The 26,438-nt window shown below is 39.3% G+C and overlaps 1 protein-coding gene across 1 annotated transcript in view; it reads right to left on the bottom strand.

Moving 5' to 3' along the window:
* LOC130363137 (calpain-14-like) overlaps positions 1-26,438 on the bottom strand; it is a 54,403-nt gene that overhangs the window by 5,333 nt on the left and 22,632 nt on the right. The window contains exons 9-21 of the mRNA XM_056568537.1: positions 26,140-26,214; positions 24,566-24,726; positions 24,312-24,475; positions 22,531-22,542; positions 20,848-21,053; positions 19,813-19,852; positions 16,943-16,999; positions 16,420-16,477; positions 14,811-14,875; positions 12,901-12,969; positions 10,943-11,021; positions 4,765-4,881; positions 616-671 (exon numbers count right to left, since the gene is read on the bottom strand). Coding sequence (XP_056424512.1) covers positions 616-671; positions 4,765-4,881; positions 10,943-11,021; positions 12,901-12,969; positions 14,811-14,875; positions 16,420-16,477; positions 16,943-16,999; positions 19,813-19,852; positions 20,848-21,053; positions 22,531-22,542; positions 24,312-24,475; positions 24,566-24,726; positions 26,140-26,214 — 1,159 coding nt within the window. The remainder of the gene's footprint in view (positions 1-615; positions 672-4,764; positions 4,882-10,942; positions 11,022-12,900; positions 12,970-14,810; positions 14,876-16,419; positions 16,478-16,942; positions 17,000-19,812; positions 19,853-20,847; positions 21,054-22,530; positions 22,543-24,311; positions 24,476-24,565; positions 24,727-26,139; positions 26,215-26,438) is intronic.

Raw genomic sequence — 26,438 nt, 5'->3', positions numbered from 1 at the left:
ATTCTTGTATATAGGAGCAGAATTATAGTAGTTATATTCTTGTATATAGGAGCAGTATTATAGTAGTTATATTCTTGTATATAGGAGCAGTATTATAGTAGTTATATTCTTGTATAAAGGAGCAGTATTATAGTAGTTATATTCTTGTATATAGGAGCAGTATTATAGTAGTTATATTCTTGTATATAGGAGGCAGTATTATAGTAGTTATATTCTTGTATATAGGAGCAGTATTATAGTAGTTATATTCTTGTATATAGGAGCAGTATTATAGTAGTTATATTCTTGTATATAGGAGCAGTATTATAGTAGTTATATTCTTGTATATAGGAGCAGTATTATAGTAGTTATATTCTTGTATATAGGATCAGTATAATAGTAGTTATATTCTTGTATATAGGAGCAGTATTATAGTAGTTATATTCTTGTATATAGGAGCAGTATTATAGTAGTTATATTCTTGTATATAGGAGCAGTATTATAGTAGTGGTATTCTTGTATATAGGAGCAGTATTATAGTAGTAATATTCAGTAGTGAATTAGTTATGTTCTTATAATGGAAGCGGTCACGATTAGAAGCCTTGGGGGATGAGGACATTAGTTTAGTCATCTTACCTCCGCTTCATTTAAATAGATTCCTTTTCCATCTTTACTTAAGTTCTGAAAGACCTCTGGAAACAAGAGACAGAAAACTTCATATGAGAAAATAATACAATTCCTCAATGCAGAGAGTCTCCGCCTTTGTTCCTATCGACAGCTCAGGTTTGCATTATTCTCTCAGCCCCCCTATAAAGGGTGGTCCTGGATACATTGCTCAACCTTATAACCTAATATCCAACCACTTGGAACAAGATATGAGATAAATCCCTGGTAAAAAAAAAAAAAAAATCACAATAACCCCCCCCCCCCCCAAAAAAAAAAAAAACAGAGGGGCTGGGAGATTTATGCAAATGTTCCAAAATGTTCCATCTTAGCATTTGTTATAATAACCGCAAAGCAAATTATTATAATATTCAACAGCCAAATCATAGAGCAGTGCTTCCCAACCAGGGTGCCTCCAGCTGTTGCAAAACTACAACTCCCAGCATGCCCGGACAGCCGAAGGCTGTCCGGGCATGCTGGGAGTTGTGGTTTTGAAACAGCTGGAGGCACTCCGGTTGGCAAACAATACCATAGGGAGTGATGAGCATGACTCAGTATACATGCAATTTGTCCGCCCCAATGATGTCATCACTGTCAAGTAATATACCGGCATGCTGGGAGTTGTAGTTTTTCAACAGCTGGAGGCACCCCGGTTGGCAAACAATACCATAGGGAGTGATGAGCATGGCTCAGTATACATGCAATATGTCCGCCCCAATGATGTCATCACTGCCCAGTAATATAGCGGTACGTTTCCTATTGGAATAAGGGCGGATTCACATGTAGCAGACTTGTTGCGGAAATTTCGGTCCTATTCACATCTATGGTCATAGATTTCCGTAGCCCCATTTATATCAATCGGATAGCGGACGAAATTACTGCACCAAAATCTGCTGCATTTCGATAAACCCTTAAAGGGGCACTCAGTCCGAATACAAGAAGGCAATATATATATATATATATATATATATATATATACATATATATAAAATATATACATATATATATATATATATATATATATATATAAATCCATTTACAGACAATTCACCTGAATTGTAATAAAAATGTGTAACAACATTTCAGTCACGGTATACAAGTTTTGCGGTGGGAAAACGTTCACTTCTTGTATTTTCTGGTTAGTGCCCCTTTAAATGTATCATTGGTAAATTTGCACATGCATATGTATGGGAAAATATTCATTTAAAGGGGTACCGCAGTGAAAAACATTTTTTTTTTTTTTTCATATCAACTCACTCCAGAAAGTTAAACAGATTTGTCAATTACTTCTATAAAGAAAAAAAGAAAAAAATCATAATCCTTCCAGTACTTATCAGCTGCCGAAGTTGAGTTGTTCTCTTCTGTCTGACCACAGTGCTCTCTGCTGACACCTCTGTCCATGTCAGGAACTGTCTCCAGAGCAGGAGAGGTTTGCTGTGGGGATTTGCTCCTGCTCTGGACAGTTCCTGAGACAGACAGAGGTGTCAGCAGAGAGCACTGTGGTCAGACAGAAAAGAACAACTCAACTTCAGCTGCTGATAAGTACTGGAAGGATTAAGATTTTTTTAATAGAAGTCATTCACAAAGCTGAAAGATTCCGTAAGCGCCAGAGCTCAAAATCTATTAGTTTTGCACCTATATATATATATATATATAATTTACAAATCTGCTTAACCTTCTGTAGCCAGTTGATTTGGTAAAAATGTTTTTACGGAATAATTTTGCTTCCAAAAAAAGTATATTTTGAGCATTAAAATACATTGTTTGAGCTTAACATTTACTGTATAGTGTTTACCAACCGGGAAACCCCCAGGGTGTAAAAAAAAAATTTTTATTTTTTTTTTATTTTTATTTTTTTACTGGAGTACCCCTTTAAATGTGAATATAAATTGGCACATGCATGCATACATATAAAGATTACATATATTTACTTATTTATATAACTCTTTAGGCTTTAGTGATGCAGAGTTGACATAGTCCTATAAAGCAATTCAGCGTATACAGCTCTGCTGCATCAGTATACAGCCACTGGCCACTTACCCCCCCTGCCAGCCTCATGCCAGCCCACCCATTGCCCATATGTAGCATGCACCAACTTGTACCATGCACGTCCCTTCCCCACGTCCTACCTGTACCGCTGCCTGGCGGTAGCGATGGTATAATATGGGGAAGGGACGGGTTAAACCGGGACCAGATGAGGTTGGTGAAGCCGGTGGCATTGACCTTGTCCGGTGGAGCCTTGGAGGAGCTGCTAGAGGGAGGAGGAGCACAGCGGCCATTACCATAAAGAACTGCAGACAACAGGAAGTACCAGACTCCCCACTGACTCCTTGCCCCCCTCTATGAGCCCTCCGGTGCCGGCCTGCAGAACCATGCAGGCCTTGGAGCAAATTCCCATTGGGTCATCGCTCACGGTTGACCCCTTTGGCTTCAGCAAAGACCAGACTGTCCGTCATACTGAGGGCACAGACCTAGAACTGGACACTGGGAAGAGAGTTAATTCGGCTGCCGTGTCTTTAAGGAGAACATACATAGGGTTAATTAATCATTTGTACCTAAAATATTAAAACAAATCAAAAGGGATCTTGAAACAGTTCAGCTTTCTGGATGACAACCAATATGGCCGCCGTTAGTGATGACTCAGTTCTTAAAGGGGAACTCCGTGGCTCAGCATTTGGAATAAACTGTTCAGAAAGCTGGAGGCGGTGCCGGGAGCTCATGCTGTCACGCCCCCTCCCATAGACTTGCATTGAGGGGGAGGGGCATGACATGGTGAGGGGGCAGGGCTATGATGTCACGAGCTCCCGGCTTCAGAAAGATAAACAGATTTGTAAATGAATTCTATTAAAAAAAATCTTAATCCTTTCAGTACTTATGAGCTTCTGAAGTTGAGTTGTTCTTTTCTGTCTAAGTGCTCTCTGATGACACGTGTCTTGGGAACCGCCCAATTTAGAAGCAAATCACCATAGCAAACTTCTCCTACTCTGTGCAGTTCCCGACCTTTTTTCTTTTAAATCAACTGGTGGCAGAAAGTTAAACATATTTGTAAATTACTTTTATTAAAAAATCATAATCCTTCCAGTACTTATTAGCTGCTGAATACTACAGAGGAAATTCCTTTCTTTTTGGAACACTGATGACATCACGAGCACAGTGCTCTCTGCTGACATCTCTGTCCATTTTAGCAACCATGCATAGCAGATGTATGCTAAGGGCAGCATGGTGGCTCAGTGGTTAGCACTGCTGCCTTGTAGCGCTGGGGACTTGGGTTCAAATCCCACTAAGGACAACAATAAATAAAGCATTATAATTATTATAATAACGGCAGCAGAGAGAACTGTGCTCGTGATGTCATCAGAGAGCATTCCAAAAAGAAAAGAATTTCCTCTGTAGTATTCAGCGGCTAATAGGTACAGGAAGGATTAAGATTTTTTAATAGAAGTAATTTACAAATCTGTTTAACTTTCTGGCACCAGTTGATTTAAAAGAAAAAAGCTTTTCACCGGAGTACCCCTTTAAGATTTTTTAATAGAAGTAATATACAAATCTGTTTAACTTTCTGGAGCCAGTTGATATATATATATATTTTAAAAAAAAGTTTTTTCCTGGAATACCCCTTTAATTTTTTTAAAAACAAAGTACATTAGAAAGATTTTTTATTTACCATATGGATTGCAATAGAAAAAATTAGTTTTAATGAGAGGGGCCAATTAAGGATCAAGAGATCCTAATTCTACAGCAGCAAAGGCCGCAGCATTGTAGTACCAGGTGGACATGCCTTGCAGGAGCCCAGGACAGTTAGGTGATGGCCTCAGTGGGAGCTGCATGGCACAAACTGGTAACTTATATAGATATATATATATATATATATATATATATATATATATAAAAATGTATACATATATACACATATACTCTTTTACAGATATATATATATATATATATATATATATAAAGCAAAATCATCGGTACTCCTAACTAATATATATATATATATATATATATATATATATGTACACACATACACATATATATATATATATATATATATATATATGTATGTATACGAGTCATGATATTTTTCCTGCCGCGGTGCCTCGGACATTCGGCGCTGTGACGTACCTCCATTGATCTCCATCCTCAGCATGAGGCAGACGAAATTCTCGAAATTGATTTTCAGAGAGGAGTTGCCGTATCGCAGCGCCATTAGGCTGTAGAACTGACGGCTCAATGTGATTCCTTCAGCCAATTAAATGGAGGGAAAACGACAAGAGAGAAAAGATAAATTATTATATTATTACTAGAACCGTGTTCACACCTGTCACTTTATCTCTTATCTGGATGATGCAGCAGAGCTGACTGATGATGATGGGCGGAGTCATCCCTTATACACAGTATATACTCCTGTATACAGCCTGTAGATACAGATGTACAGAGCTGACTGATGATGATGGGCGGAGTCATCCCTTATACACAGTATATATTCCTGTATACAGCCTGTAGATACAGATGTATAGAGCTGACTGATGATGATGAGCGGAGTCATCCCTTATACACAGTATATACTCCTGTATACAGCCTGTAGATACAGATGTACAGAGCTGACTGATGATGATGAGCGGAGTCATCCCTTCTACACAGTATATACTCCTGTATACAGCCTGTAGATACAGATACACAGAGCTGACTGATGATGATGAGCGGAGTCATCCCTTCTACACAGTATATACTCCTGTATACAGCCTGTAGATACAGATGTACAGAGCTGACTGATGATGATGGGCGGAGTCATCCCTTCTACACAGTATATACTCCTGTATACAGCCTGTAGATACAGATGTACAGAGCTGACTGATGATGATGAGCGGAGTCATCCCTTCTACACAGTATATACTCCTGTATACAGCCTGTAGATACAGATGTATAGAGCTGACTGATGATGATGAGCGGAGTCATCCCTTATACACAGTATATACTCCTGTATACAGCCTGTAGATACAGATGTACAGAGCTGACTGATGATGATGGGCGGAGTCATCCCTTCTACACAGTATATACTCCTGTATACAGCCTGTAGATACAGATGTACAGAGCTGACTGATGATGATGGGCGGAGTCATCCCTTATACACAGTATATATTCCTGTATACAGCCTGTAGATACAGATGTACAGAGCTGACTGATGATGATGAGCGGAGTCATCCCTTCTACACAGTATATACTCCTGTATACAGCCTGTAGATACAGATGTACAGAGCTGACTGATGATGATGAGCGGAGTCATCCCTTATACACAGTATATACTCCTGTATACAGCCTGTAGATACAGATGTACAGAGCTGACTGATGATGATGGGCGGAGTCATCCCTTATACACAGTATATACTCCTGTATACAGCCTGTAGATACAGATGTACAGAGCTGACTGATGATGATGGGCGGAGTCATCCCTTATACACAGTATATACTCCTGTATACAGCCTGTAGATACAGATGTACAGAGCTGACTGATGATGATGAGCGGAGTCATCCCTTATACACAGTATATACTCCTGTATACAGCCTGTAGATACAGATGTATAGAGCTGACTGATGATGATGGGCGGGGTCATCCCTTATACACAGTATATACTCCTGTATACAGCCTGTAGATACAGATGTATAGAGCTGACTGATGATGATGGGCGGAGTCATCCCTTATACACAGTATATACTCCTGTATACAGCCTGTAGATACAGATGTACAGAGCTGACTGATGATGATGGGCGGAGTCATCCCTTCTACACAGTATATACTCCTGTATACAGCCTGTAGATACAGATGCACAGAGCTGACTGATGATGATGAGCGGAGTCATCCCTTCTACACAGTATATACTCCTGTATACAGCCTGTAGATACAGATGTACAGAGCTGACTGATGATGATGGGCGGAGTCATCCCTTCTACACAGTATATACTCCTGTATACAGCCTGTAGATACAGATGTACAGAGCTGACTGATGATGATGAGCGGAGTCATCCCTTATACACAGTATATACTCCTGTATACAGCCTGTAGATACAGATGTACAGAGCTGACTGATGATGATGAGCGGAGTCATCCCTTCTACACAGTATATACTCCTGTATACAGCCTGTAGATACAGATGCACAGAGCTGACTGATGATGATGGGCGGAGTCATCCCTTATACACAGTATATACTCCTGTATACAGCCTGTAGATACAGATGTACAGAGTTGACTGATGATGATGGGCGGAGTCATCCCTTCTACACAGTATATACTCCTGTATACAGCCTGTAGATACAGATGTACAGAGCTGACTGATGATGATGATGAGCGGAGTCATCCCTTATACACAGTATATACTCCTGTATACAGCCTGTAGATACAGATGCACAGAGCTGACTGATGATGATGGGCGGAGTCATCCCTTATACACAGTATATACTCCTGTATACAGCCTGTAGATACAGATGTACAGAGCTGACTGATGATGATGAGCGGAGTCATCCCTTCTACACAGTATATACTCCTGTATACAGCCTGTAGATACAGATGCACAGAGCTGACTGATGATGATGGGCGGAGTCATCCCTTATACACAGTATATACTCCTGTATACAGCCTGTAGATACAGATGTACAGAGCTGACTGATGATGATGGGCGGAGTCATCCCTTATACACAGTATATACTCCTGTATACAGCCTGTAGATACAGATGCACAGAGCTGACTGATGATGATGGGCGGAGTCATCCCTTATACACAGTATATACTCCTGTATACAGCCTGTAGATACAGATGTACAGAGCTGACTGATGATGATGAGCGGAGTCATCCCTTATACACAGTATATACTCCTGTATACAGCCTGTAGATACAGATGTACAGAGCTGACTGATGATGATGGGCGGAGTCATCCCTTATACACAGTATATACTCCTGTATACAGCCTGTAGATACAGATGCACAGAGCTGACTGATGATGATGAGCGGAGTCATCCCTTATACACAGTATATACTCCTGTATACAGCCTGTAGATACAGATGTACAGAGCTGACTGATGATGATGGGCGGAGTCATCCCTTATACACAGTATATACTCCTGTATACAGCCTGTAGATACAGATGTACAGAGCTGACTGATGATGATGAGCGGAGTCATCCCTTATACACAGTATATACTCCTGTATACAGCCTGTAGATACAGATGTACAGAGCTGACTGATGATGATGAGCGGAGTCATCCCTTCTACACAGTATATACTCCTGTATACAGCCTGTAGATACAGATGTACAGAGCTGACTGATGATGATGAGCGGAGTCATCCCTTATACACAGTATATACTCCTGTATACAGCCTGTAGATACAGATGTATAGAGCTGACTGATGATGATGGGCGGAGTCATCCCTTATACACAGTATATACTCCTGTATACAGCCTGTAGATACAGATGTACAGAGCTGACTGATGATGATGAGCGGAGTCATCCCTTATACACAGTATATACTCCTGTATACAGCCTGTAGATACAGATGTACAGAGCTGACTGATGATGATGGGCGGAGTCATCCCTTATACACAGTATATACTCCTGTATACAGCCTGTAGATACAGATGTACAGAGCTGACTGATGATGATGGGCGGAGTCATCCCTTATACACAGTATATACTCCTGTATACAGCCTGTAGATACAGATGTACAGAGCTGACTGATGATGATGGGCGGAGTCATCCCTTATACACAGTATATACTCCTGTATACAGCCTGTAGATACAGATGTACAGAGCTGACTGATGATGATGAGCGGAGTCATCCCTTATACACAGTATATACTCCTGTATACAGCCTGTAGATACAGATGTACAGAGCTGACTGATGATGATGAGCGGAGTCATCCCTTCTACACAGTATATACTCCTGTATACAGCCTGTAGATACAGATGTACAGAGCTGACTGATGATGAGCGGAGTCATCCCTTCTACACAGTATATACTCCTGTATACAGCCTGTAGATACAGATGTACAGAGCTGACTGATGATGATGGGCGGAGTCATCCCTTCTACACAGTATATACTCCTGTATACAGCCTGTAGATACAGATGTACAGAGCTGACTGATGATGATGAGCGGAGTCATCCCTTCTACACAGTATATACTCCTGTATACAGCCTGTAGATACAGATGTACAGAGCTGACTGATGATGATGGGCGGAGTCATCCCTTATACACAGTATATACTCCTGTATACAGCCTGTAGATACAGATGTACAGAGCTGACTGATGATGATGAGCGGAGTCATCCCTTATACACAGTATATACTCCTGTATACAGCCTGTAGATACAGATGCACAGAGCTGACTGATGATGATGGGCGGAGTCATCCCTTATACACAGTATATACTCCTGTATACAGCCTGTAGATACAGATGTACAGAGCTGACTGATGATGATGAGCGGAGTCATCCCTTATACACAGTATATACTCCTGTATACAGCCTGTAGATACAGATGTACAGAGCTGACTGATGATGATGAGCGGAGTCATCCCTTCTACACAGTATATACTCCTGTATACAGCCTGTAGATACAGATGTACAGAGCTGACTGATGATGATGAGCGGAGTCATCCCTTATACACAGTATATACTCCTGTATACAGCCTGTAGATACAGATGTACAGAGCTGACTGATGATGATGAGCGCAGTCATCCCTTCTACACAGTATATACTCCTGTATACAGCCTGTAGATACAGATGTACAGAGCTGACTGATGATGAGCGGAGTCATCCCTTCTACACAGTATATACTCCTGTATACAGCCTGTAGATACAGATGCACAGAGCTGACTGATGATGATGAGCGGAGTCATCCCTTATACACAGTATATACTCCTGTATACAGCCTGTAGATACAGATGTACAGAGCTGACTGATGATGATGATGAGCGGAGTCATCCCTTATACACAGTATATACTCCTGTATACAGCCTGTAGATACAGATGTACAGAGCTGACTGATGATGATGGGTGGAGTCATCCCTTATACACAGTATATACTCCTGTATACAGCCTGTAGATACAGATGTACAGAGCTGACTGATGATGATGGGTGGAGTCATCCCTTATACACAGTATATACTCCTGTATACAGCCTGTAGATACAGATACACAGAGCTGACTGATGATGATGAGCGGAGTCATCCCTTATACACAGTATATACTCCTGTATACAGCCTGTAGATACAGATGTATAGAGCTGACTGATGATGATGGGCGGAGTCATCCCTTCTACACAGTATATACTCCTGTATACAGCCTGTAGATACAGATGTATAGAGCTGACTGATGATGATGAGCGGAGTCATCCCTTATACACAGTATATACTCCTGTATACAGCCTGTAGATACAGATGCACAGAGCTGGGTTTGTAATTTAGCCCAAGCTGGATGTTATCTGCAGTTTTAGGCGTAAGGACCACTAGGAAATGCGTCTTATAGACGGCAATGCATTTTCAAGCGTTATCCTCAAAAAGAACAGACATGTCTATTCTTTCTGCGGAATCAGGATTTTTAAAGGGGTAACGGTGAATTATTATTATTTTTTTTAATCAACTGGTGCCAGAAAGGTAAATAGATTTGTAAATGATTACTATTTAAAAATCTTCATCCTTCCAGTACTTATCAGCTGCTGTATGCTCCTCAGGAAGTTGTGTAGTTCTTTCCAGTATGACCACAGCGCTCTCTGCTGACACCTCTGTTCATGTCAGGAACTGTCCAGAGCAGGGGAGGTTCGCTATGGGGATTTGCTCCTACTCTGGACAGTTCCTGACATGGACAGAGGTGTCAGCAGAGAGCACTGTGGTCAGACTGGAAAGAACTACACAACTTCCTCTGGAGCATACAGTAGCTGATAAGTACTGGAAGGATTAAGATTTTTTTTAATAAAAGTAATTTATAAATCTGTTGAACTTTCTGCCGCCAGTTGATTTAAAAAACAAATGTTTTCCAGCGGAGTACCCCTTTAACGACAAACTTACATAGGATGTCACATGATCTTACATATAATCACAATACACATACAGGTGTTCAGCTTTGCTGCATCAGCCCTATACAAAAAATTCTACAACCCTTTATTTTTACATAGGACTGCAGGTAACCTCTGACATCACACTGCACTCAGGACGGTGACAATCTCAGCTCTGCTACCCCATTCCAGATGCAGCAGAGAGGAGGCGTCTCCCTGACCTTGGTGCGGTGAAGGTCAGATCTCTGCGGCGTTACCTTTCTCTTGCACCGCGGTCTGCAGGTCGTTCAGCTCCAAATATCCCGATTTATCAACGTCTATCCTCTGGAAAATCTCCTATGGAAACAATGAGATTACAAGGTTACATTTCTCTCCGTGGCGAAAAATAAATAAATTTCCGAATGTTTGAGTCGGCGCCGCGCACATAAATCTCAATTTCAGCCGGAGAGAACGGAACATCATCTAATGCGCCCGGGAAGATTAGCGGGAATTGACCTTTCAATGGTTCTGTGTAATACAAGGGTAAATCCTGCCCGAGAGAGCGCCGGCCGGCGAGAGCAATTACACGGATCACACCGGGCGCCGCTTCTCCGCTACAATGTGTCAGGGCCTATCTGTTACGTAATAATGTTATATCAGTCCAGTGATACTATATCTGCACTAATATACAGCGTGAGCTGAGAACAGCGGAGAGATGTGAGATAGATAGATAGATATGAGATAGATAGATAGATATGAGATAGATAGATAGATAGATATGAGATAGATAGATATGAGATAGATATGAGATAGATAGATAGATATGAGATAGATAGATATGAGATAGATATGAGATAGATAGATAGATATGAGATAGATAGATATGAGATAGATAGATAGATATGAGATAGATAGATATGAGATAGATAGATAGATAGATAGATATGAGATAGATAGATAGATAGATAGATAGATATGAGATAGATAGATAGATAGATAGATATGAGATAGATAGATATGAGATAGATAGATATGAGATAGATAGATAGATATGAGATAGATAGATAGATAGATAGATAGATAGATAGATATGAGATAGATAGATAGATGTGAGATAGATAGATAGATAGATATGAGATAGATAGATAGATAGATATGAGATAGATAGATAGATAGATAGATATGAGATAGATAGATAGATATGAGATAGATAGATAGATATGAGATAGATAGATAGATAGATAGATAGATAGATATGAGATAGATAGATAGATAGATAGATAGATATGAGATAGATAGATAGATATGAGATAGATAGATAGATAGATATGAGATAGATAGATAGATAGATAGATAGATAGATAGATAGATATGAGATAGATAGATAGATAGATAGATAGATAGATATGAGATAGATAGATATGAGATAGATAGATATGAGATAGATAGATATGAGATAGATAGATAGATAGATATGAGATAGATAGATATGAGATAGACAGATAGATAGATATGAGATAGATAGATATGAGATAGATATGAGATAGATAGATAGATAGATAGATAGATAGATAGATATGAGATAGATATGAGATAGATAGATATGAGATAGATAGATAGATGTGAGATAGATAGATATGAGATAGATAGATAGATAGATAGATAGATGTAAGATAGATAGATATGAGAGAGATAGATAGATAGATAGATAGATGTGAGATAGATATGAGATAGATAGATAGATAGATATGAGATAGATAGATAGATAGATAGATAGATAGATACATAGATAGATATGAAATAGATAGATATGAGATAGATATGAGATAGATAGATATGAGAGAGAGAGATATGAGATAGATAGATAGATAGATAGATAGATAGATAGATATGAGATAGATAGATATGAGAGAGATAGATATGAGAGAGAGAGATATGAGATAGATAAATAGATACATAGATAGATATGAGATAGATAGATATGAGATAGATAGATATGAGATAGATAGATATGAGATAGATAGATATGAGATAGATAGATATGAGATAGATAGATATGAGATAGATAGATATGAGATAGATAGATATGAGATAGATAGATATGAGATAGATAGATATGAGATAGATAGATAGATATGAGATAGATAGATATGAGATAGATAGATATGAGATAGATAGATAGATATGAGATAGATAGATAGAGATAGATAGATATGAGATAGATAGATTTTATTACCTGGTAAGAAATGAGTCTCTGCCATAGATTGTAGAACTCGATCACGTTGAGTGTCCCGGATGCGCTGACCTGTATTGGGAGTTAAGGCGAACAACAATATCCAGAATATAAAGAACAATCCCCCCTGATCCCCGGTCACATCCAGAGCTGAAATCCCAATTCTGCACTTCTCAGGCTGATTCGCTCTCCCTTGCAGTGATGTGACGCAGAGATGTAGAGTTTACAGCACTTACTATGGCAGTGTTTCCCAACCAAGGTACCTCCAGCTGTTGCAAAACTACAAATCCCAGCATGCCTGGACAACCTTTGACCTTTGGAGGCTCCCTGGTTTGGAAACTCTGTACTGGGGACTGACAAGTCATATGTGCAACCCCAGCAGTTGCCCCCAGGGCCCCATAGAGGAGGGGGACACAGACACTGGTGGAGTGATAGGGCGACTTATGGGGGAGCTCTGGGATGAAATTTGGGGTGTAGGGGTCCCATGTACTCTTCTTGTATGGGGCCTCTACATCCTCCTCCAACACTTACTATACGGTAGAATGATGGAGAATATGACACATTGTATCCTGGTCCTGCTCACACAGCTGACTCTTTGTTACAATGTATCCATTTGGGTAAGAGACATCAGCCCTGAGTCTAGTATAGAGGAGACTTTCTGTACTGCTTCTGGGCATAACTCCTAGACTGATACATTGTAACAAACCCTCAGCTGTGTAAAGAAGAAATCACCGCTGCCTATAAATGTTACCAAGAATATCTTAAAAAATTCAGAGAAATTGATACCTGACAGAGCTTTAAAGGGGCGCTCCACTGCCCCAGTGTTCGGAAAATTTAGCTTCGAACGCTGGGTACAGGCTGCGGGGGTCGTGACGTCACGGCCCTTGTGATGTCACACCACACCCCCTCAATGCAAGTCTATGGGAGGGGGCGTGGCGGATGCCACGCCCCCTCCCATAGACTTGCATTGAGGGGGCGTCACATCATGAGGGGCGCGGCCGTGACGTCACGACCCCTGCTGCCTGCTCCAAGCATTCGGAACAAAACGTTCCGAACGCTCGGGCAATGGAATACCCCTTTCAGGGTATTGTGCGATACCCCCTGTGAACCTATGGTTGGCCCTATGGCACACTGACGCTCTGATGTACTCATGTCTTAAAGGGGTACTCCGCTGGAAAACTATTTTCTTTTCAATCAGCTGGTGCCAGAAAGTTAAACAGATTTTTAAATTACTTCTATTTAAAAAAATCTTAATCCTTCCAGTACTTATTAGCTGCTGTATGCTCCACAAGTTGTGTAGTTCTTTCCAGTCTGTCCACAGTGCTCTCTGCTGACACTTCTGTCCCTGTCAGGAACTGTCCGGAGTACAAGCAAATCCCCATAGCAAACCTCTCCTGCTCCGGACAGTTCCTGATATGGACAGAGGTGTCAGACTGGAAAGAACTACTCAACTTCCTGTGGAGTATACAGCAGCTGGTAAGTACTGGAAGGGTTAAGATTTTTAAAGATGTTTAACTTTGCGGCACCAGTTGATTAAAAAAAAAAATAGTTTTCCACCAGAGTACCCCTTTAAATAACATTACTATATTTATGTGTGTGATAGAATGCGGGCACTGCGGTTACTTTACTATGAGTACAGCGCCAGGGTATAGGTCGCCCCCACAGAATAATGGATAATCACCATTAAATGCCGCTGCATCCGCCTATGGGCTGAAATAGAGAAGGTTTTATGGGTTTCAGCTCAGATGAACGATCCCGGAGGCGAAACCCTGCAAATACTTGGCCGTAATGAAAAGCTGTGCGCAATTTGCTGGAAGTAAAAGCGTCTGTGATTCAGGGTAATGGCTGAGAGGGCCCTCGGGCATTGGGAGAAGTTCACAAATCAAAGTATTTTCGCAATATGAGAAGGATACGTCCAACTGAGCCATAATGACTTTACAGGCGTCTAAGCTGAACCTGACTGGAGCGTGCCTGACACCTGCGAGAGGGAGAGAGACAGCGTCATCAGACAGTCCACAAACAATGACAGATAAAGAGACATCCCGGATCCCACACAGCACAAGGATGGAATAGTGGTCCATCAGATTACCAGCACCTGCTTCATTCCTCTTCCCAAAACTAGTATTTCTTCATCCCCTCTAAGAAGAGAAGCTGGAGATATCACCACTTAAAGGGGTACTCCGGTGGAAAAAATAATTCTAATCAACTGGTACCAGAAAGTTAAACAGATTTGTAAATAACTTCTATTAAAAAATCTTAATCCTTCCAGTACTTATCAGCTGCTGTCTGCTCCAGAAGTTGTGTTGTTCTTTCCAGTCTGACCACAGTGCTCTCTGCTGACACCTCTGTCCATCTCAGGAACTGTCCAGAGTACAAGCAAATCCCCATAGCAAACCTCTGCTGCTCTGAACAGTTCATGACATGGACAGAGGTGTCAGCAGAGAGCACTGTGGTCTGACTGGATAGAACTACACAACTTCCTGCTGATAAGTACTGGAAGGATTAAGATTTTTTAATAAAAGTAATTGACAAATCTGTATAACTTTCTGGCACCAGTTGATTAAAAAAAAAAAAAAATGTGTTGTCCACCGGAGTACCCCTTTAAGCTTTGCTACAGTTGTATCTAGTCCAGACAATGCTCTGTGAGTTAAACAGCCTGGACTCCGGACTTTCTATCTAAGATCAGTGGGTGTCTCAGCAAAGAAATCCCGACTGATCAAAACTTTTCACATGTCTGTGTAAGTGACAGAATTTTTTTTTTATTAAAATAATAATAATAATAACAATAATAAATAATAATAATAATAATAATAACAATAATAATAATAATAAAAATACCAATAATAATACCAATAAAGATAATAATAATAATAACAATAACAATAATAATAATAACAATAATAAAAACATTACCAATATTAATTACTATAAAAATAATAACCATAATAATGATAACACTAGAGATGAGCGAACTTACAGTAAATTCGATTCGTCATGAACTTCTCAGCTCGGCAGTTGATGACTTATCCTGCATAAATTAGTTCAGCTTTCAGGTGCTCCTGTGGGCTGGAAAAGGTGGATACAGTCCTAGGAGACTCTTTCCTAGGACTGTATCCACCTTTTCCAGCCCACCGGAGCACCGGAAAGCTGAACTAATTTATGCAGGAAAAGTCAGCAACCGCCGAGCTGAGAAATTCGTGACGAATCGAATTTACTGTAAGTTCGCTCATCTCTAAATAACAATAAAAATAATAATAATAACAATAATAAAAACAATAACAATAATATCATAATAATAACAATAATAATAACATAAATAATAATAATAATAACAGTAATAATAATAACAATAATAATAATGACAATAATAATAATAATAATAACAATAATAATAATATAATAATAATAATAATAATAAAATAATAACAATAATAATAATAACAAAGTGCCCCCCCCCCCCCCCCCTTTAAGCCTCTTCATTTTCTCAAAAATAGCTGACAGTGTTATGTCTATGGGACCTACCTGGCCACGATCCTTTATTCAGCAATACCTGCAGCTGAGAGACGGTGATCTCCGGGTGCTGAAACATAATATATATAGAATTAGTATATTTAATGCTCTAAAGAACAGGACATGTACCAGTGTTTCCCAACCAGGGTGCCTCCAGCTGTAGCAAAACTACAACTCCCAGCATGCCCGGACAGCCTTCGGCTGTCCGGGCATGCTGTGAGTTGCAGTTTTGCAACAGCAGGAGGCACCCTGGTTGGAAAACACTGACGTATACAGTGGGGGATGGACGTGGGGCCACAGGTAAGACGCCCCCCTGAGGAGCCTATGGACACAGACACTGTGGGGCCCAAACTGACTCCATTACACCACGGCCAGCAGTTTTGTCAGTTGTCGTTGTCATCATTATAATGTGTTTATGTGACCTGGTCACGTTCCTATTATATGTTTCTAGCTTTATTTATGTGATGACAAACAATTCAATTACACTAACTTAATTACAGTTTCCTATTGCAGATGTTATTGCTGGTGAATTTACCTTTTCAAAATATCTGATAATGAAATTTTCCCGATCGTCCTGTTTATCAGCAACTTTCTGTTGAAAAACAAAGAATGTTCTATGTTAAAACAAAAAGGTATTCACCTATAATACTGCCCCCATATACAAGAATATAACTACTATAATACTGCCCCTATATACAAGAATATAACTATTATAATACTGCCCCTATATACAAGAATATAACTATTATAATACTGCCCCTATATACAAGAATATAACTATTATAATACTTCTCCTATATACAAGAATATAACTACTATAATACTGCCCCTATATACAAGAATATAACTATTATAATACTGCTCCTATATACAAGAATATAACTTCTATAATACTGCTCCTATATACAAGAATATAATTACTATAATACTGCTCCTATATACAAGAATATAACTTCTATAATACTGCTCCTATATACAAGAATATAACTACTATAATACTGCCTCCTATATACAAGAATATAACTATTATAATACTGCTCCTATATACAAGAATATAACTTCTATAATACTACTACTCCTATATACAAGAATATAACTACTATAATACTGATCCTATATACAAGAATATAACTACTATAATACTGCCTCCTATTTACAAGAACATAACTACAATAATACTGCCTCCTATATACAAGAATATAACTACTATAATACTGCCCCTATGTACAAGAATATAACTACTATAATACTGCCCCCATATGCAAGAATATAACTACTATAATACTGCCCCCATATACAGGAATATAACTACTATAATACTGCCCCCATATACAAGAATATAACTACTATAATACTGCCCCTATATACAAGAATATAACTACTATAATACTGCTCCTATATACAAGAATATAACTACTATAATACTGCCCCTATATACAAGAATATAACTACTATAATACTGCTCATATATACAAGAATATAACTACTATAATACTGCCTCTATATACAAGAATATAACTACTATAATACTGTTCCTATATACAAGAATATAACTATTACAATACTGCCTCCTATATACAAGAATATAACTACTATAATATTGCTCCTATATACAAGAATATAACTACTATAATACTGCTCCTATATACAAGAATATAACTACTATAATACTGCTCCTATATACAAGAATATAACTACTATAATACTGCTCCTATATACAAGAATATAACTTCTATAATACTGCTCCTATATACAAGAATATAACTACTATAATACTGCTCCTATGTACAAGACTATAACTACTATCATACTGCTTCTATATACAAGAATATAACTACTATAATACTGCTCCTATATACAGGAATATAACTACTATAATACTGCCTCCTATATACAAGAACATAACTACTATAATACTGCTCCTATATACAAGAATATAACTACTATAATACTGCTCCTATGTACAAGACTATAACTACTATCATACTGCTTCTATATACAAGAATATAACTACTATAATACTGCTCCTATATACAGGAATATAACTACTATAATACTGCCCCCATATACAAGAATGAAACTACTATAATACTGCTCCTATATACAAGAATATAACTACTATAATACTGCTCCTATATATATAAGAATATAACTACTATAATACTGCTCCTATATACAAGAATATAACTACTATAATACTGCTCCTATATACAAGAATAGAACTACTATAATACTGCCTCCTATATACAAGAATATAACTACTATAATACTGCTCCTATATACAAGAATATAACTACTATAATACTGCTCCTATATTCAAGAATATAACTACTATAATACTGCTCCTATATACAAGAATATAACTACTATAATACTGCCCCCTATATACAAGAATATAACTACTATAATACTGCTCCTATATACAAGAATATAACTACTATAATACTGCCCCCATATACAAGAATATAACTACTATAATACTGCTCCTATATACAAGAATATAACTACCATAATACTGCTCCTATATACAAGAATATAACTACCATAATACTGCTCCTATATACAAGAATATAACTACTATAATACTGCTCCTATATACAAGAATATAACTACCATAATACTGCTCCTATATACAAGAATATAACTACTATAATACTGCTCCTATATACAAGAATATAACTACTATAATACTGCTCCTATATACAAGGATATAACTACTATAATACTGCTCCTGTATATAAGAATATAACTACTATAATACTGCTCCTATACACAACAATATAACTTCTATAATACTTCTCCTATATACAAGAATATAACTACTATAATACTGCTCCTATATACAAGAATATAACTACTATAATACTGCTCCTATATACAAGAATATAACTACCATAATACTGCTCCTATATACAAGAATATAACTACTATAATACTGCTCCTATATACAAGAATATAACTACTATAATACTGCTCCTATATACAAGGATATAACTACTATAATACTGCTCCTGTATATAAGAATATAACTACTATAATACTGCTCCTATACACAACAATATAACTTCTATAATACTGCTCCTATATACAAGAATATAACTACTATAATACTGCTCCTATATACAAAAATATAACTACTATAATATTGCTCCTAAATACAAGAATATAACTACTATAATACTGCTCCTATATACAAGAATATAACTACTATAATACTGCCCCTATATACAAGAATATAACTACTATAATACTGCTCCTATATACAAGAATATACCTACTATAATACTGCTCCTATATACAAGAATATAACTACTATAATACTGCCTCCTATATACAAGAATATAACTACTATAATACTGCTCCTATATACAATATCTATGATATCTTCTGATAATCTTTCCTTACCTTGCAGCACAAAACCATATTAGGACTCTCTCCTTGAACCCTGCAATGAGTAAATAATAACCATTATCATTCAGTGATACATCTGCGGTATATACGATGGTCAGTGATACATCTGCGGTATATATGATGTTCAGTGATACATCTGCGGTATATACGATGGTCAGTGATACATCTGCGGTATATATGATGTTCAGTGATACATCTGCGGTATATACGATGGTCAGTGATACATCTGTGGTATATATGATGTTCAGTGATACATCTGCGGTATATACGATGGTCAGTGATACATCTGCGGTATATATGATGGTCAGTGATACATCTGCGGTATATATGATGGTCAGTGATACATCTGCGGTATATATGATGTTCAGTGATACATCTGCGGTATATACGATGGTCAGTGATACATCTGTGGTATATATGATGTTCAGTGATACATCTGCGGTATATACGATGGTCAGTGATACATCTGCGGTATATATGATGGTCAGTGATACATCTGCGGTATATATGATGGTCAGTGATACATCTGCGGTATATATGATGGTCAGTGATACATCTGCGGTATATATGATGTTCAGTGATACATCTGCGGTATATATGATGGTCAGTGATACATCTGCAGTATATACGATGGTCAGTGATACATCTGCGGTATATATGATGGTCAGTGATACATCTGCGGTATATATGATGGTCAGTGATACATCTGCGGTATATATGATGGTCAGTGATACATCTGCGGTATATACGATAGTCAGTGATACATCTGCGGTATATACGATAGTCAGTGATACATCTGCAGTATATACGATGGTCAGTGATACATCTGCGGTATATACGATGGTCAGTGATACATCTGCGGTATATACGATAGTCAGTGATACATCTGCGGTATATACAATAGTCAGTGATACATCTGCGGTATATACGATAGTCAGTGATACATCTGCGGTATATACGATGGTCAGTGATACATCCGCGGTATCAGTAGGAGACATGGATCATCTAGTAATAGAAGGTTACACTTACTCTAGGATGTGTTTTCTGGAGAAGACACGAAGGATGAAGTCACATTCCTGTCCGGGGTCTGCGGTGGAGGGGACGATGACGTAGGACCCTGGGTACAGGTGGAAGTCCTGGGTCACCTCCCGCTCATTGATGAACACGCACTTATTGTTCACCGGACGGTGGTTCAGAAAGAATTCTTGTGGCAGCCGACACCTCACACTCTGATACTGTATATGGGAGAGATACATATATATATATACAAGGTAGTCACTTTATCAGTAAATATCGTCTCCCATCTATCTATCTCATATCTATCTATCTATCTACCTCATATCTATATATCTATCTCATATCTATCTCATATCTATCTCATATCTATCTCATATCTATCTATATATCTATCTATCTATCTCTCATATCTATCCCATATCTATCTATCTATCTCATATCTATCTATCTATCTAGCAACAGGAGAATACAGCAGCACACTGCTAGCACAAAGATATAGATAAAACATGAGTATATAGGTACAACATGAGAAGCTATTCAGCTATGGTGCAGTAATGAAATAGTGAGATACTTAGCTGTATATTTAGCCCAGCAGCCTGCACCTGTAAGCCAGGTCCGTATAATAGTTTGGAATCAATAGTGATGGCCAACTTATTCTTTGTTTGTATTACACATACAGGGGAGTGGCTACCTCCATGTTGGCTCTTGCACCCCACCCACCTCTATCAGGTGTATATAAGGTGATTTGGATGTTCCAGATCCTGCAATGCCTGCTGTACTGTTCACACAGAGGCATATTCATAGTGTAGGGTCCGTCCCAATGAGATCACCTTACCGTGGTGGGACGGTTCAAGCTATTTGGCCGCCAAATTGCAAGCTAAGTATCTCACTATTTCATTACTGCACCATAGCTGAATAGCTTCTCATGTTGTATCTATATACTCATGTTTTATCTATATCTTTGTGCTAGCAGTGTGCTGCTGTATTCTCCTGTTGCTGTATATTTAGCCCAGTATCTATCTATCTATCTCATATCTATGTATCTATCTATCTATCTATCTCATATCTATCTGTCTCTCATATCTATTTATCCATCTATCTCATATCTATCTATCTCATATCTATCTATCTCATATCTATCTCATATCTATATCTCATATCTATCTATTTCATATCTATTTCTTGATGTATATTCTCCCTTGGTTGGCGCCCGGGGTTTAGAATATTCCGTGGCTGTAGGTTGCAGTCAATATGAGGATTTATTATCCTCGGCGTTCCTGGCAGCGGTGGCGGCTCCACAACCTGCAGCATTAATCTTCCCGTTCGATAAAACCTGCATTTGACCTCCCGGCTCGCAGTGATTTCTTTTGTCGCGCTCTTCGGCCCCGTTCCCCCCCTCCCCGCTCCACTCTCAGCCGGCCGTACAATTACAGATAATTATTATTATTATTATTATGAATATTAAATTAAGACAAAGTGTTAAACTCATCGTCTATTCGGAGCCTTTTTTCCGCGAACCTTCTCGCCCACAGCGCAGCGAGGATTTGTTGAATACGGCGGCTCAGCGGCCTTTACTAATTTGAGAATCCCGACCTTTGTCTTAAAGGGGCGGTGTACTAATAAGAGGCCGATTTATTGCCAGAGCTCTACATTGTATCAATAAACTCTTCCAATGGATACATTGTTGTCACTCACCTCAAGCGGCACCTGGAAGACAAAAGAGGAAAATGTAATGAATAATAGAAAATGTACATCTCCCAGAATGCAATGCAGCACAGTCAGATCACTGGAGCTCAGATCAGTGTTCATGGAAGTGGGTAGGAACACTGCCCCCAACAGGTTGTAAGAGTGTATAGCACATCATTTTGCACTTCATCAGTGTTTTCTAACCAGAAAGTCTCCAGGTGTTGCAAAACTACAACTCCTAGCATGCCTGGACAGCCGAAGGCTGTCCAGGCATGCTGGGATTTGTAGTTTTGCAACATCTGGAGACACCCTGGTTGGGAAACACTGCACTACATCATTGTAAATGCCCCCATTTAGCCAAACTCCATTGACTCCCAGAGCTGCAATCACAATTCTGCAGCCTAATATTCTTTCTACAGCCCTGGACTTGTAATGTTTGCTGGAGGCGCTGAACAGTAATCTGATGTAGAAAACCACATCTCCCAGAATACAATGCAGCAGGAGGCGCTGAACAGTAATCTGATGTAGAAAACCACTTCTCCCAGAATGCAATGCAGCAGGAGGCTCTGAACAGTAATCTGATGTAGAAAACCACATCCATCTCCCAGAATACAATGCAGCAGGAGGCGCTGAACAGTAATCTGATGTAGAAAACCACATCTCCCAGAATGCAATGCAGCAGGAGGCGCTGAACAGTAATCTGATGTAGAAAACCACTTCTCCCAGAATGCAATGCAGCAGGAGGCGCTGAACAGTAATCTGATGTAGAAAACCACATCTCCCAGAATGCAATGCAGCAGGAGGCGCTGAACAGTAATCTGATGTAGAAAACCACATCTCCCAGAATACAATGCAGCAGGAGGCGCTGAACAGTAATCTGATGTAGAAAACCACATCTCCCAGAATACAATGCAGCAGGAGGCGCTGAACAGTAATCTGATGTAGAAAACCACATCTCCCAGAATACAATGCAGCAGGAGGCGCTGAACAGTAATCTGATGTAGAAAACCACATCTCCCAGAATACAATGCAGCAGGAGGCGCTGAACAGTAATCTGATGTAGAAAACCACATCTCCCAGAATACAATGCAGCAGGAGGCGCTGAACAGTAATCTGATGTAGAAAACCACATCTCCCAGAATGCAATGCAACAGGGGGAACTGCATTAAACTGGTACTCCCGTGGAAAACTTTTTCTTTTAAATCAACTGGTGCCAGAAAGTTAAACAGATTTGTAAATCACTTCTATTAAAAAAAAAAAATCTTAATCCTTCCAGTACTTTTTAGGGGCTGTATACTAAAGAGAAATCCAAAAAAGAAATGCATTTCCTCTGACATCATGTCCACAGTGCTCTCTGCTGACATCTCTGTCCATTTTAGGAACTGTTCAGAGCAGCATATGTTTGCTATGGGGATTTTCTCCTGCCTGGACAGTTCCTAAAATGGACAAAAGAGGTTTGCTATGGGGATTTGCTTCTACTCTGGACAGTTCCCGAGACAGGTGTCATCAGAGAGCACTTAGACAGAAAAGAACAACTAAACTTCAGCAGCTCATAAGTACTGAAAGGATTAAGATTATTTTTTAATAGAAGTTAGACAAATCTTGTTTAACTTTCTGGAGCCAGTTGATTTATAATTTAAAAAAAAAGTTTTTTCCTGGAATACCCCTTTAAAAAAAAAAAATATGTTTTCCAGTGGAGTACTCCTTTAGTTGATAATGAGAGGACGGCCAGGAGAATTGTGATTGCAGCTCTGGATGTGACTGGAGTATAAGACCCATCACATTCTCACCTTGAAGACTGACATCCCAATGTAGAAGGGAGGGGACTGGTTCCTGTGTTTATGGTTCTGTTTCTGAAGCAGCGACACTAGGACGTTGCAGGAATTGGTGTACTTCTCCATGTTGTCTCCCACCAGGATCTTCAGCCGGTACTGAGGGTTTTTCCAGTAGGACTCTGCATATATATATATGAGGATACAATGTATCAATGCCTGGTGTCAGGTGGACATCCCCAATGACAGCTCATAGGTCATAGATACAATACCTGTGAAGGTCATCCTGCCGCCCGCCGTGCTGCCCTCCACCCATTTCCCTATCTGCATTGACAGCGTCCATTCCTTGCCGTTCTCATGGCTCATCAGGTCAGGGGTCAGCTTGCAGATGACCAGCTCCACGAAATGAGCCTCAAAGTCTTCAATAGACATCCTGTGCCCAAAAATAATAAATAAATTCACTTTATTTTCCATATTCTAGCTTTGTGGTGGCTTAAAGGGGTACTCCACTGGCCAGCGTTCACTGTTTTTGCGCTGCGGGGGTCGGGCATGCCCCTCGTGACGTCACGGTCACGCCCCCTCAATGCAAGTCTATGGGAGGGGGCGTGACTTCGTCACGCCCCCTCCCATAGACTTGCATTGAGGGGGCGTGACCATGATGTCACGAGGGGCGTGGCCGACCCTCGCAGCGCAAAAACAGCGTTCGGAACTGACGGAGGAGAATCCCTTTAACTGAACACATCACATGAGGCAACAGAGTCCATCGGAATAGCTTAAAATTTTAAATTTTAATTTTACTGGATAAAATGTATTCAATGATCACACAGTATGCAGGAAGCTCCTGAGCTCCACCTAGAGGTGACTGCAGGAAACCAGAATCATAGATCTCAATAATCTCACAGTAAACTCCTGAGCTCCACCTAGAGGTGACTGCAGGAAACCAGAATTATAGAACTCAATAATATCACAGTAAACTCCTGAGCTCCAACTAGAGGTGACTGCAGGAAGCCAGAATTATAGAACTCAATAATCTCACAGTAAACTCCTGAGCTCCACCTAGAGGTGACTGCAGGAAACCAGAATTATAGAACTCAATAATCTCACAGTAAACTCCTGAGCTCCACCTAGAGGTGACTGCAGGAAACCAGAATCATAAAACTCAATAATATCACAGTAAACGCCTGAGCTCCACCTAGAGGTGACTGCAGGAAGCCAGAATCATTGAACTCAATAATATCACAGTAAACGCCTGAGCTCCACCTAGAGGTGACTGCAGGAAACCAGAATTATAGAACTCAATAATATCACAGTAAACGCCTGAGTGCCACCTAGAGGTGACTGCAGGAAGCCAGAATCATAGAACTCAATAATATCACAGTAAACTCCTGAGCTCCACCTAGAGGTGACTGCAGAAAGCCAGAATCATAGAACTCAATAATATCACAGTAAACTCCTGAGCACCACCTAGAGGTGACTGCAGGAAACCAGAATTTTAGAACTCAATAATATCACAGTAAACTCCTGAGCTCCACCTAGAGGTGACTGCAGGAAGCCAGAATTATAGAACTCAATAATATCACAGTAAACTCCTGAGCCCCACCTAGAGGTGACTGCAGGAAAACAGAATCATAGAACTCAATAACATCATAGAAAACTCCTGAGCTCCACCTAGAGGTGACTGCAGGAAGCCAGAATTAAAGAACTCAATAATATCACAGAAAACTCCTGAGCTCCACCTAGAGGTGACTGCAGGAAGCCAGAAACTCTACGTCTAATGCTGTGGAACTAGAAATAGTAATGATAAAGGTATTTGCTCATTTTAAAAACTTTTCAATGTTTTTCATACCAGAATTCTCCATCTTCTCGGGTCTTCCGCAGTAGTAGTCTTTCCTTGAGGCTCAGTTGTTCCCATTTTGAGGAACTGGTTAAAAAAAATAAATAAAAGGAAATAAATGCAATGAAAGAAGACACAGAGATGTATTATGCAGATTACAGCAGGGATAAGCATGAAAAATGGATTCCGTGCTTCGCTTGCCTCAAATTAGTTACATGCTGGGATTTTGTTTTACAGTCACCAAAAAAAAAATTCGGATTTCTGCGTTTTAGCTGCAGGAGGTAATGTAATAAATCAACATGAAATGTAAG

Source organism: Hyla sarda, chromosome 3, assembly GCF_029499605.1.
Source record: "Hyla sarda isolate aHylSar1 chromosome 3, aHylSar1.hap1, whole genome shotgun sequence".
NCBI classification, from domain to species: domain Eukaryota; kingdom Metazoa; phylum Chordata; class Amphibia; order Anura; family Hylidae; genus Hyla; species Hyla sarda.
The sequence above is the reverse complement of the archived record's forward strand: the minus strand, read 5'-3'. Positions and strand labels throughout refer to the sequence as shown.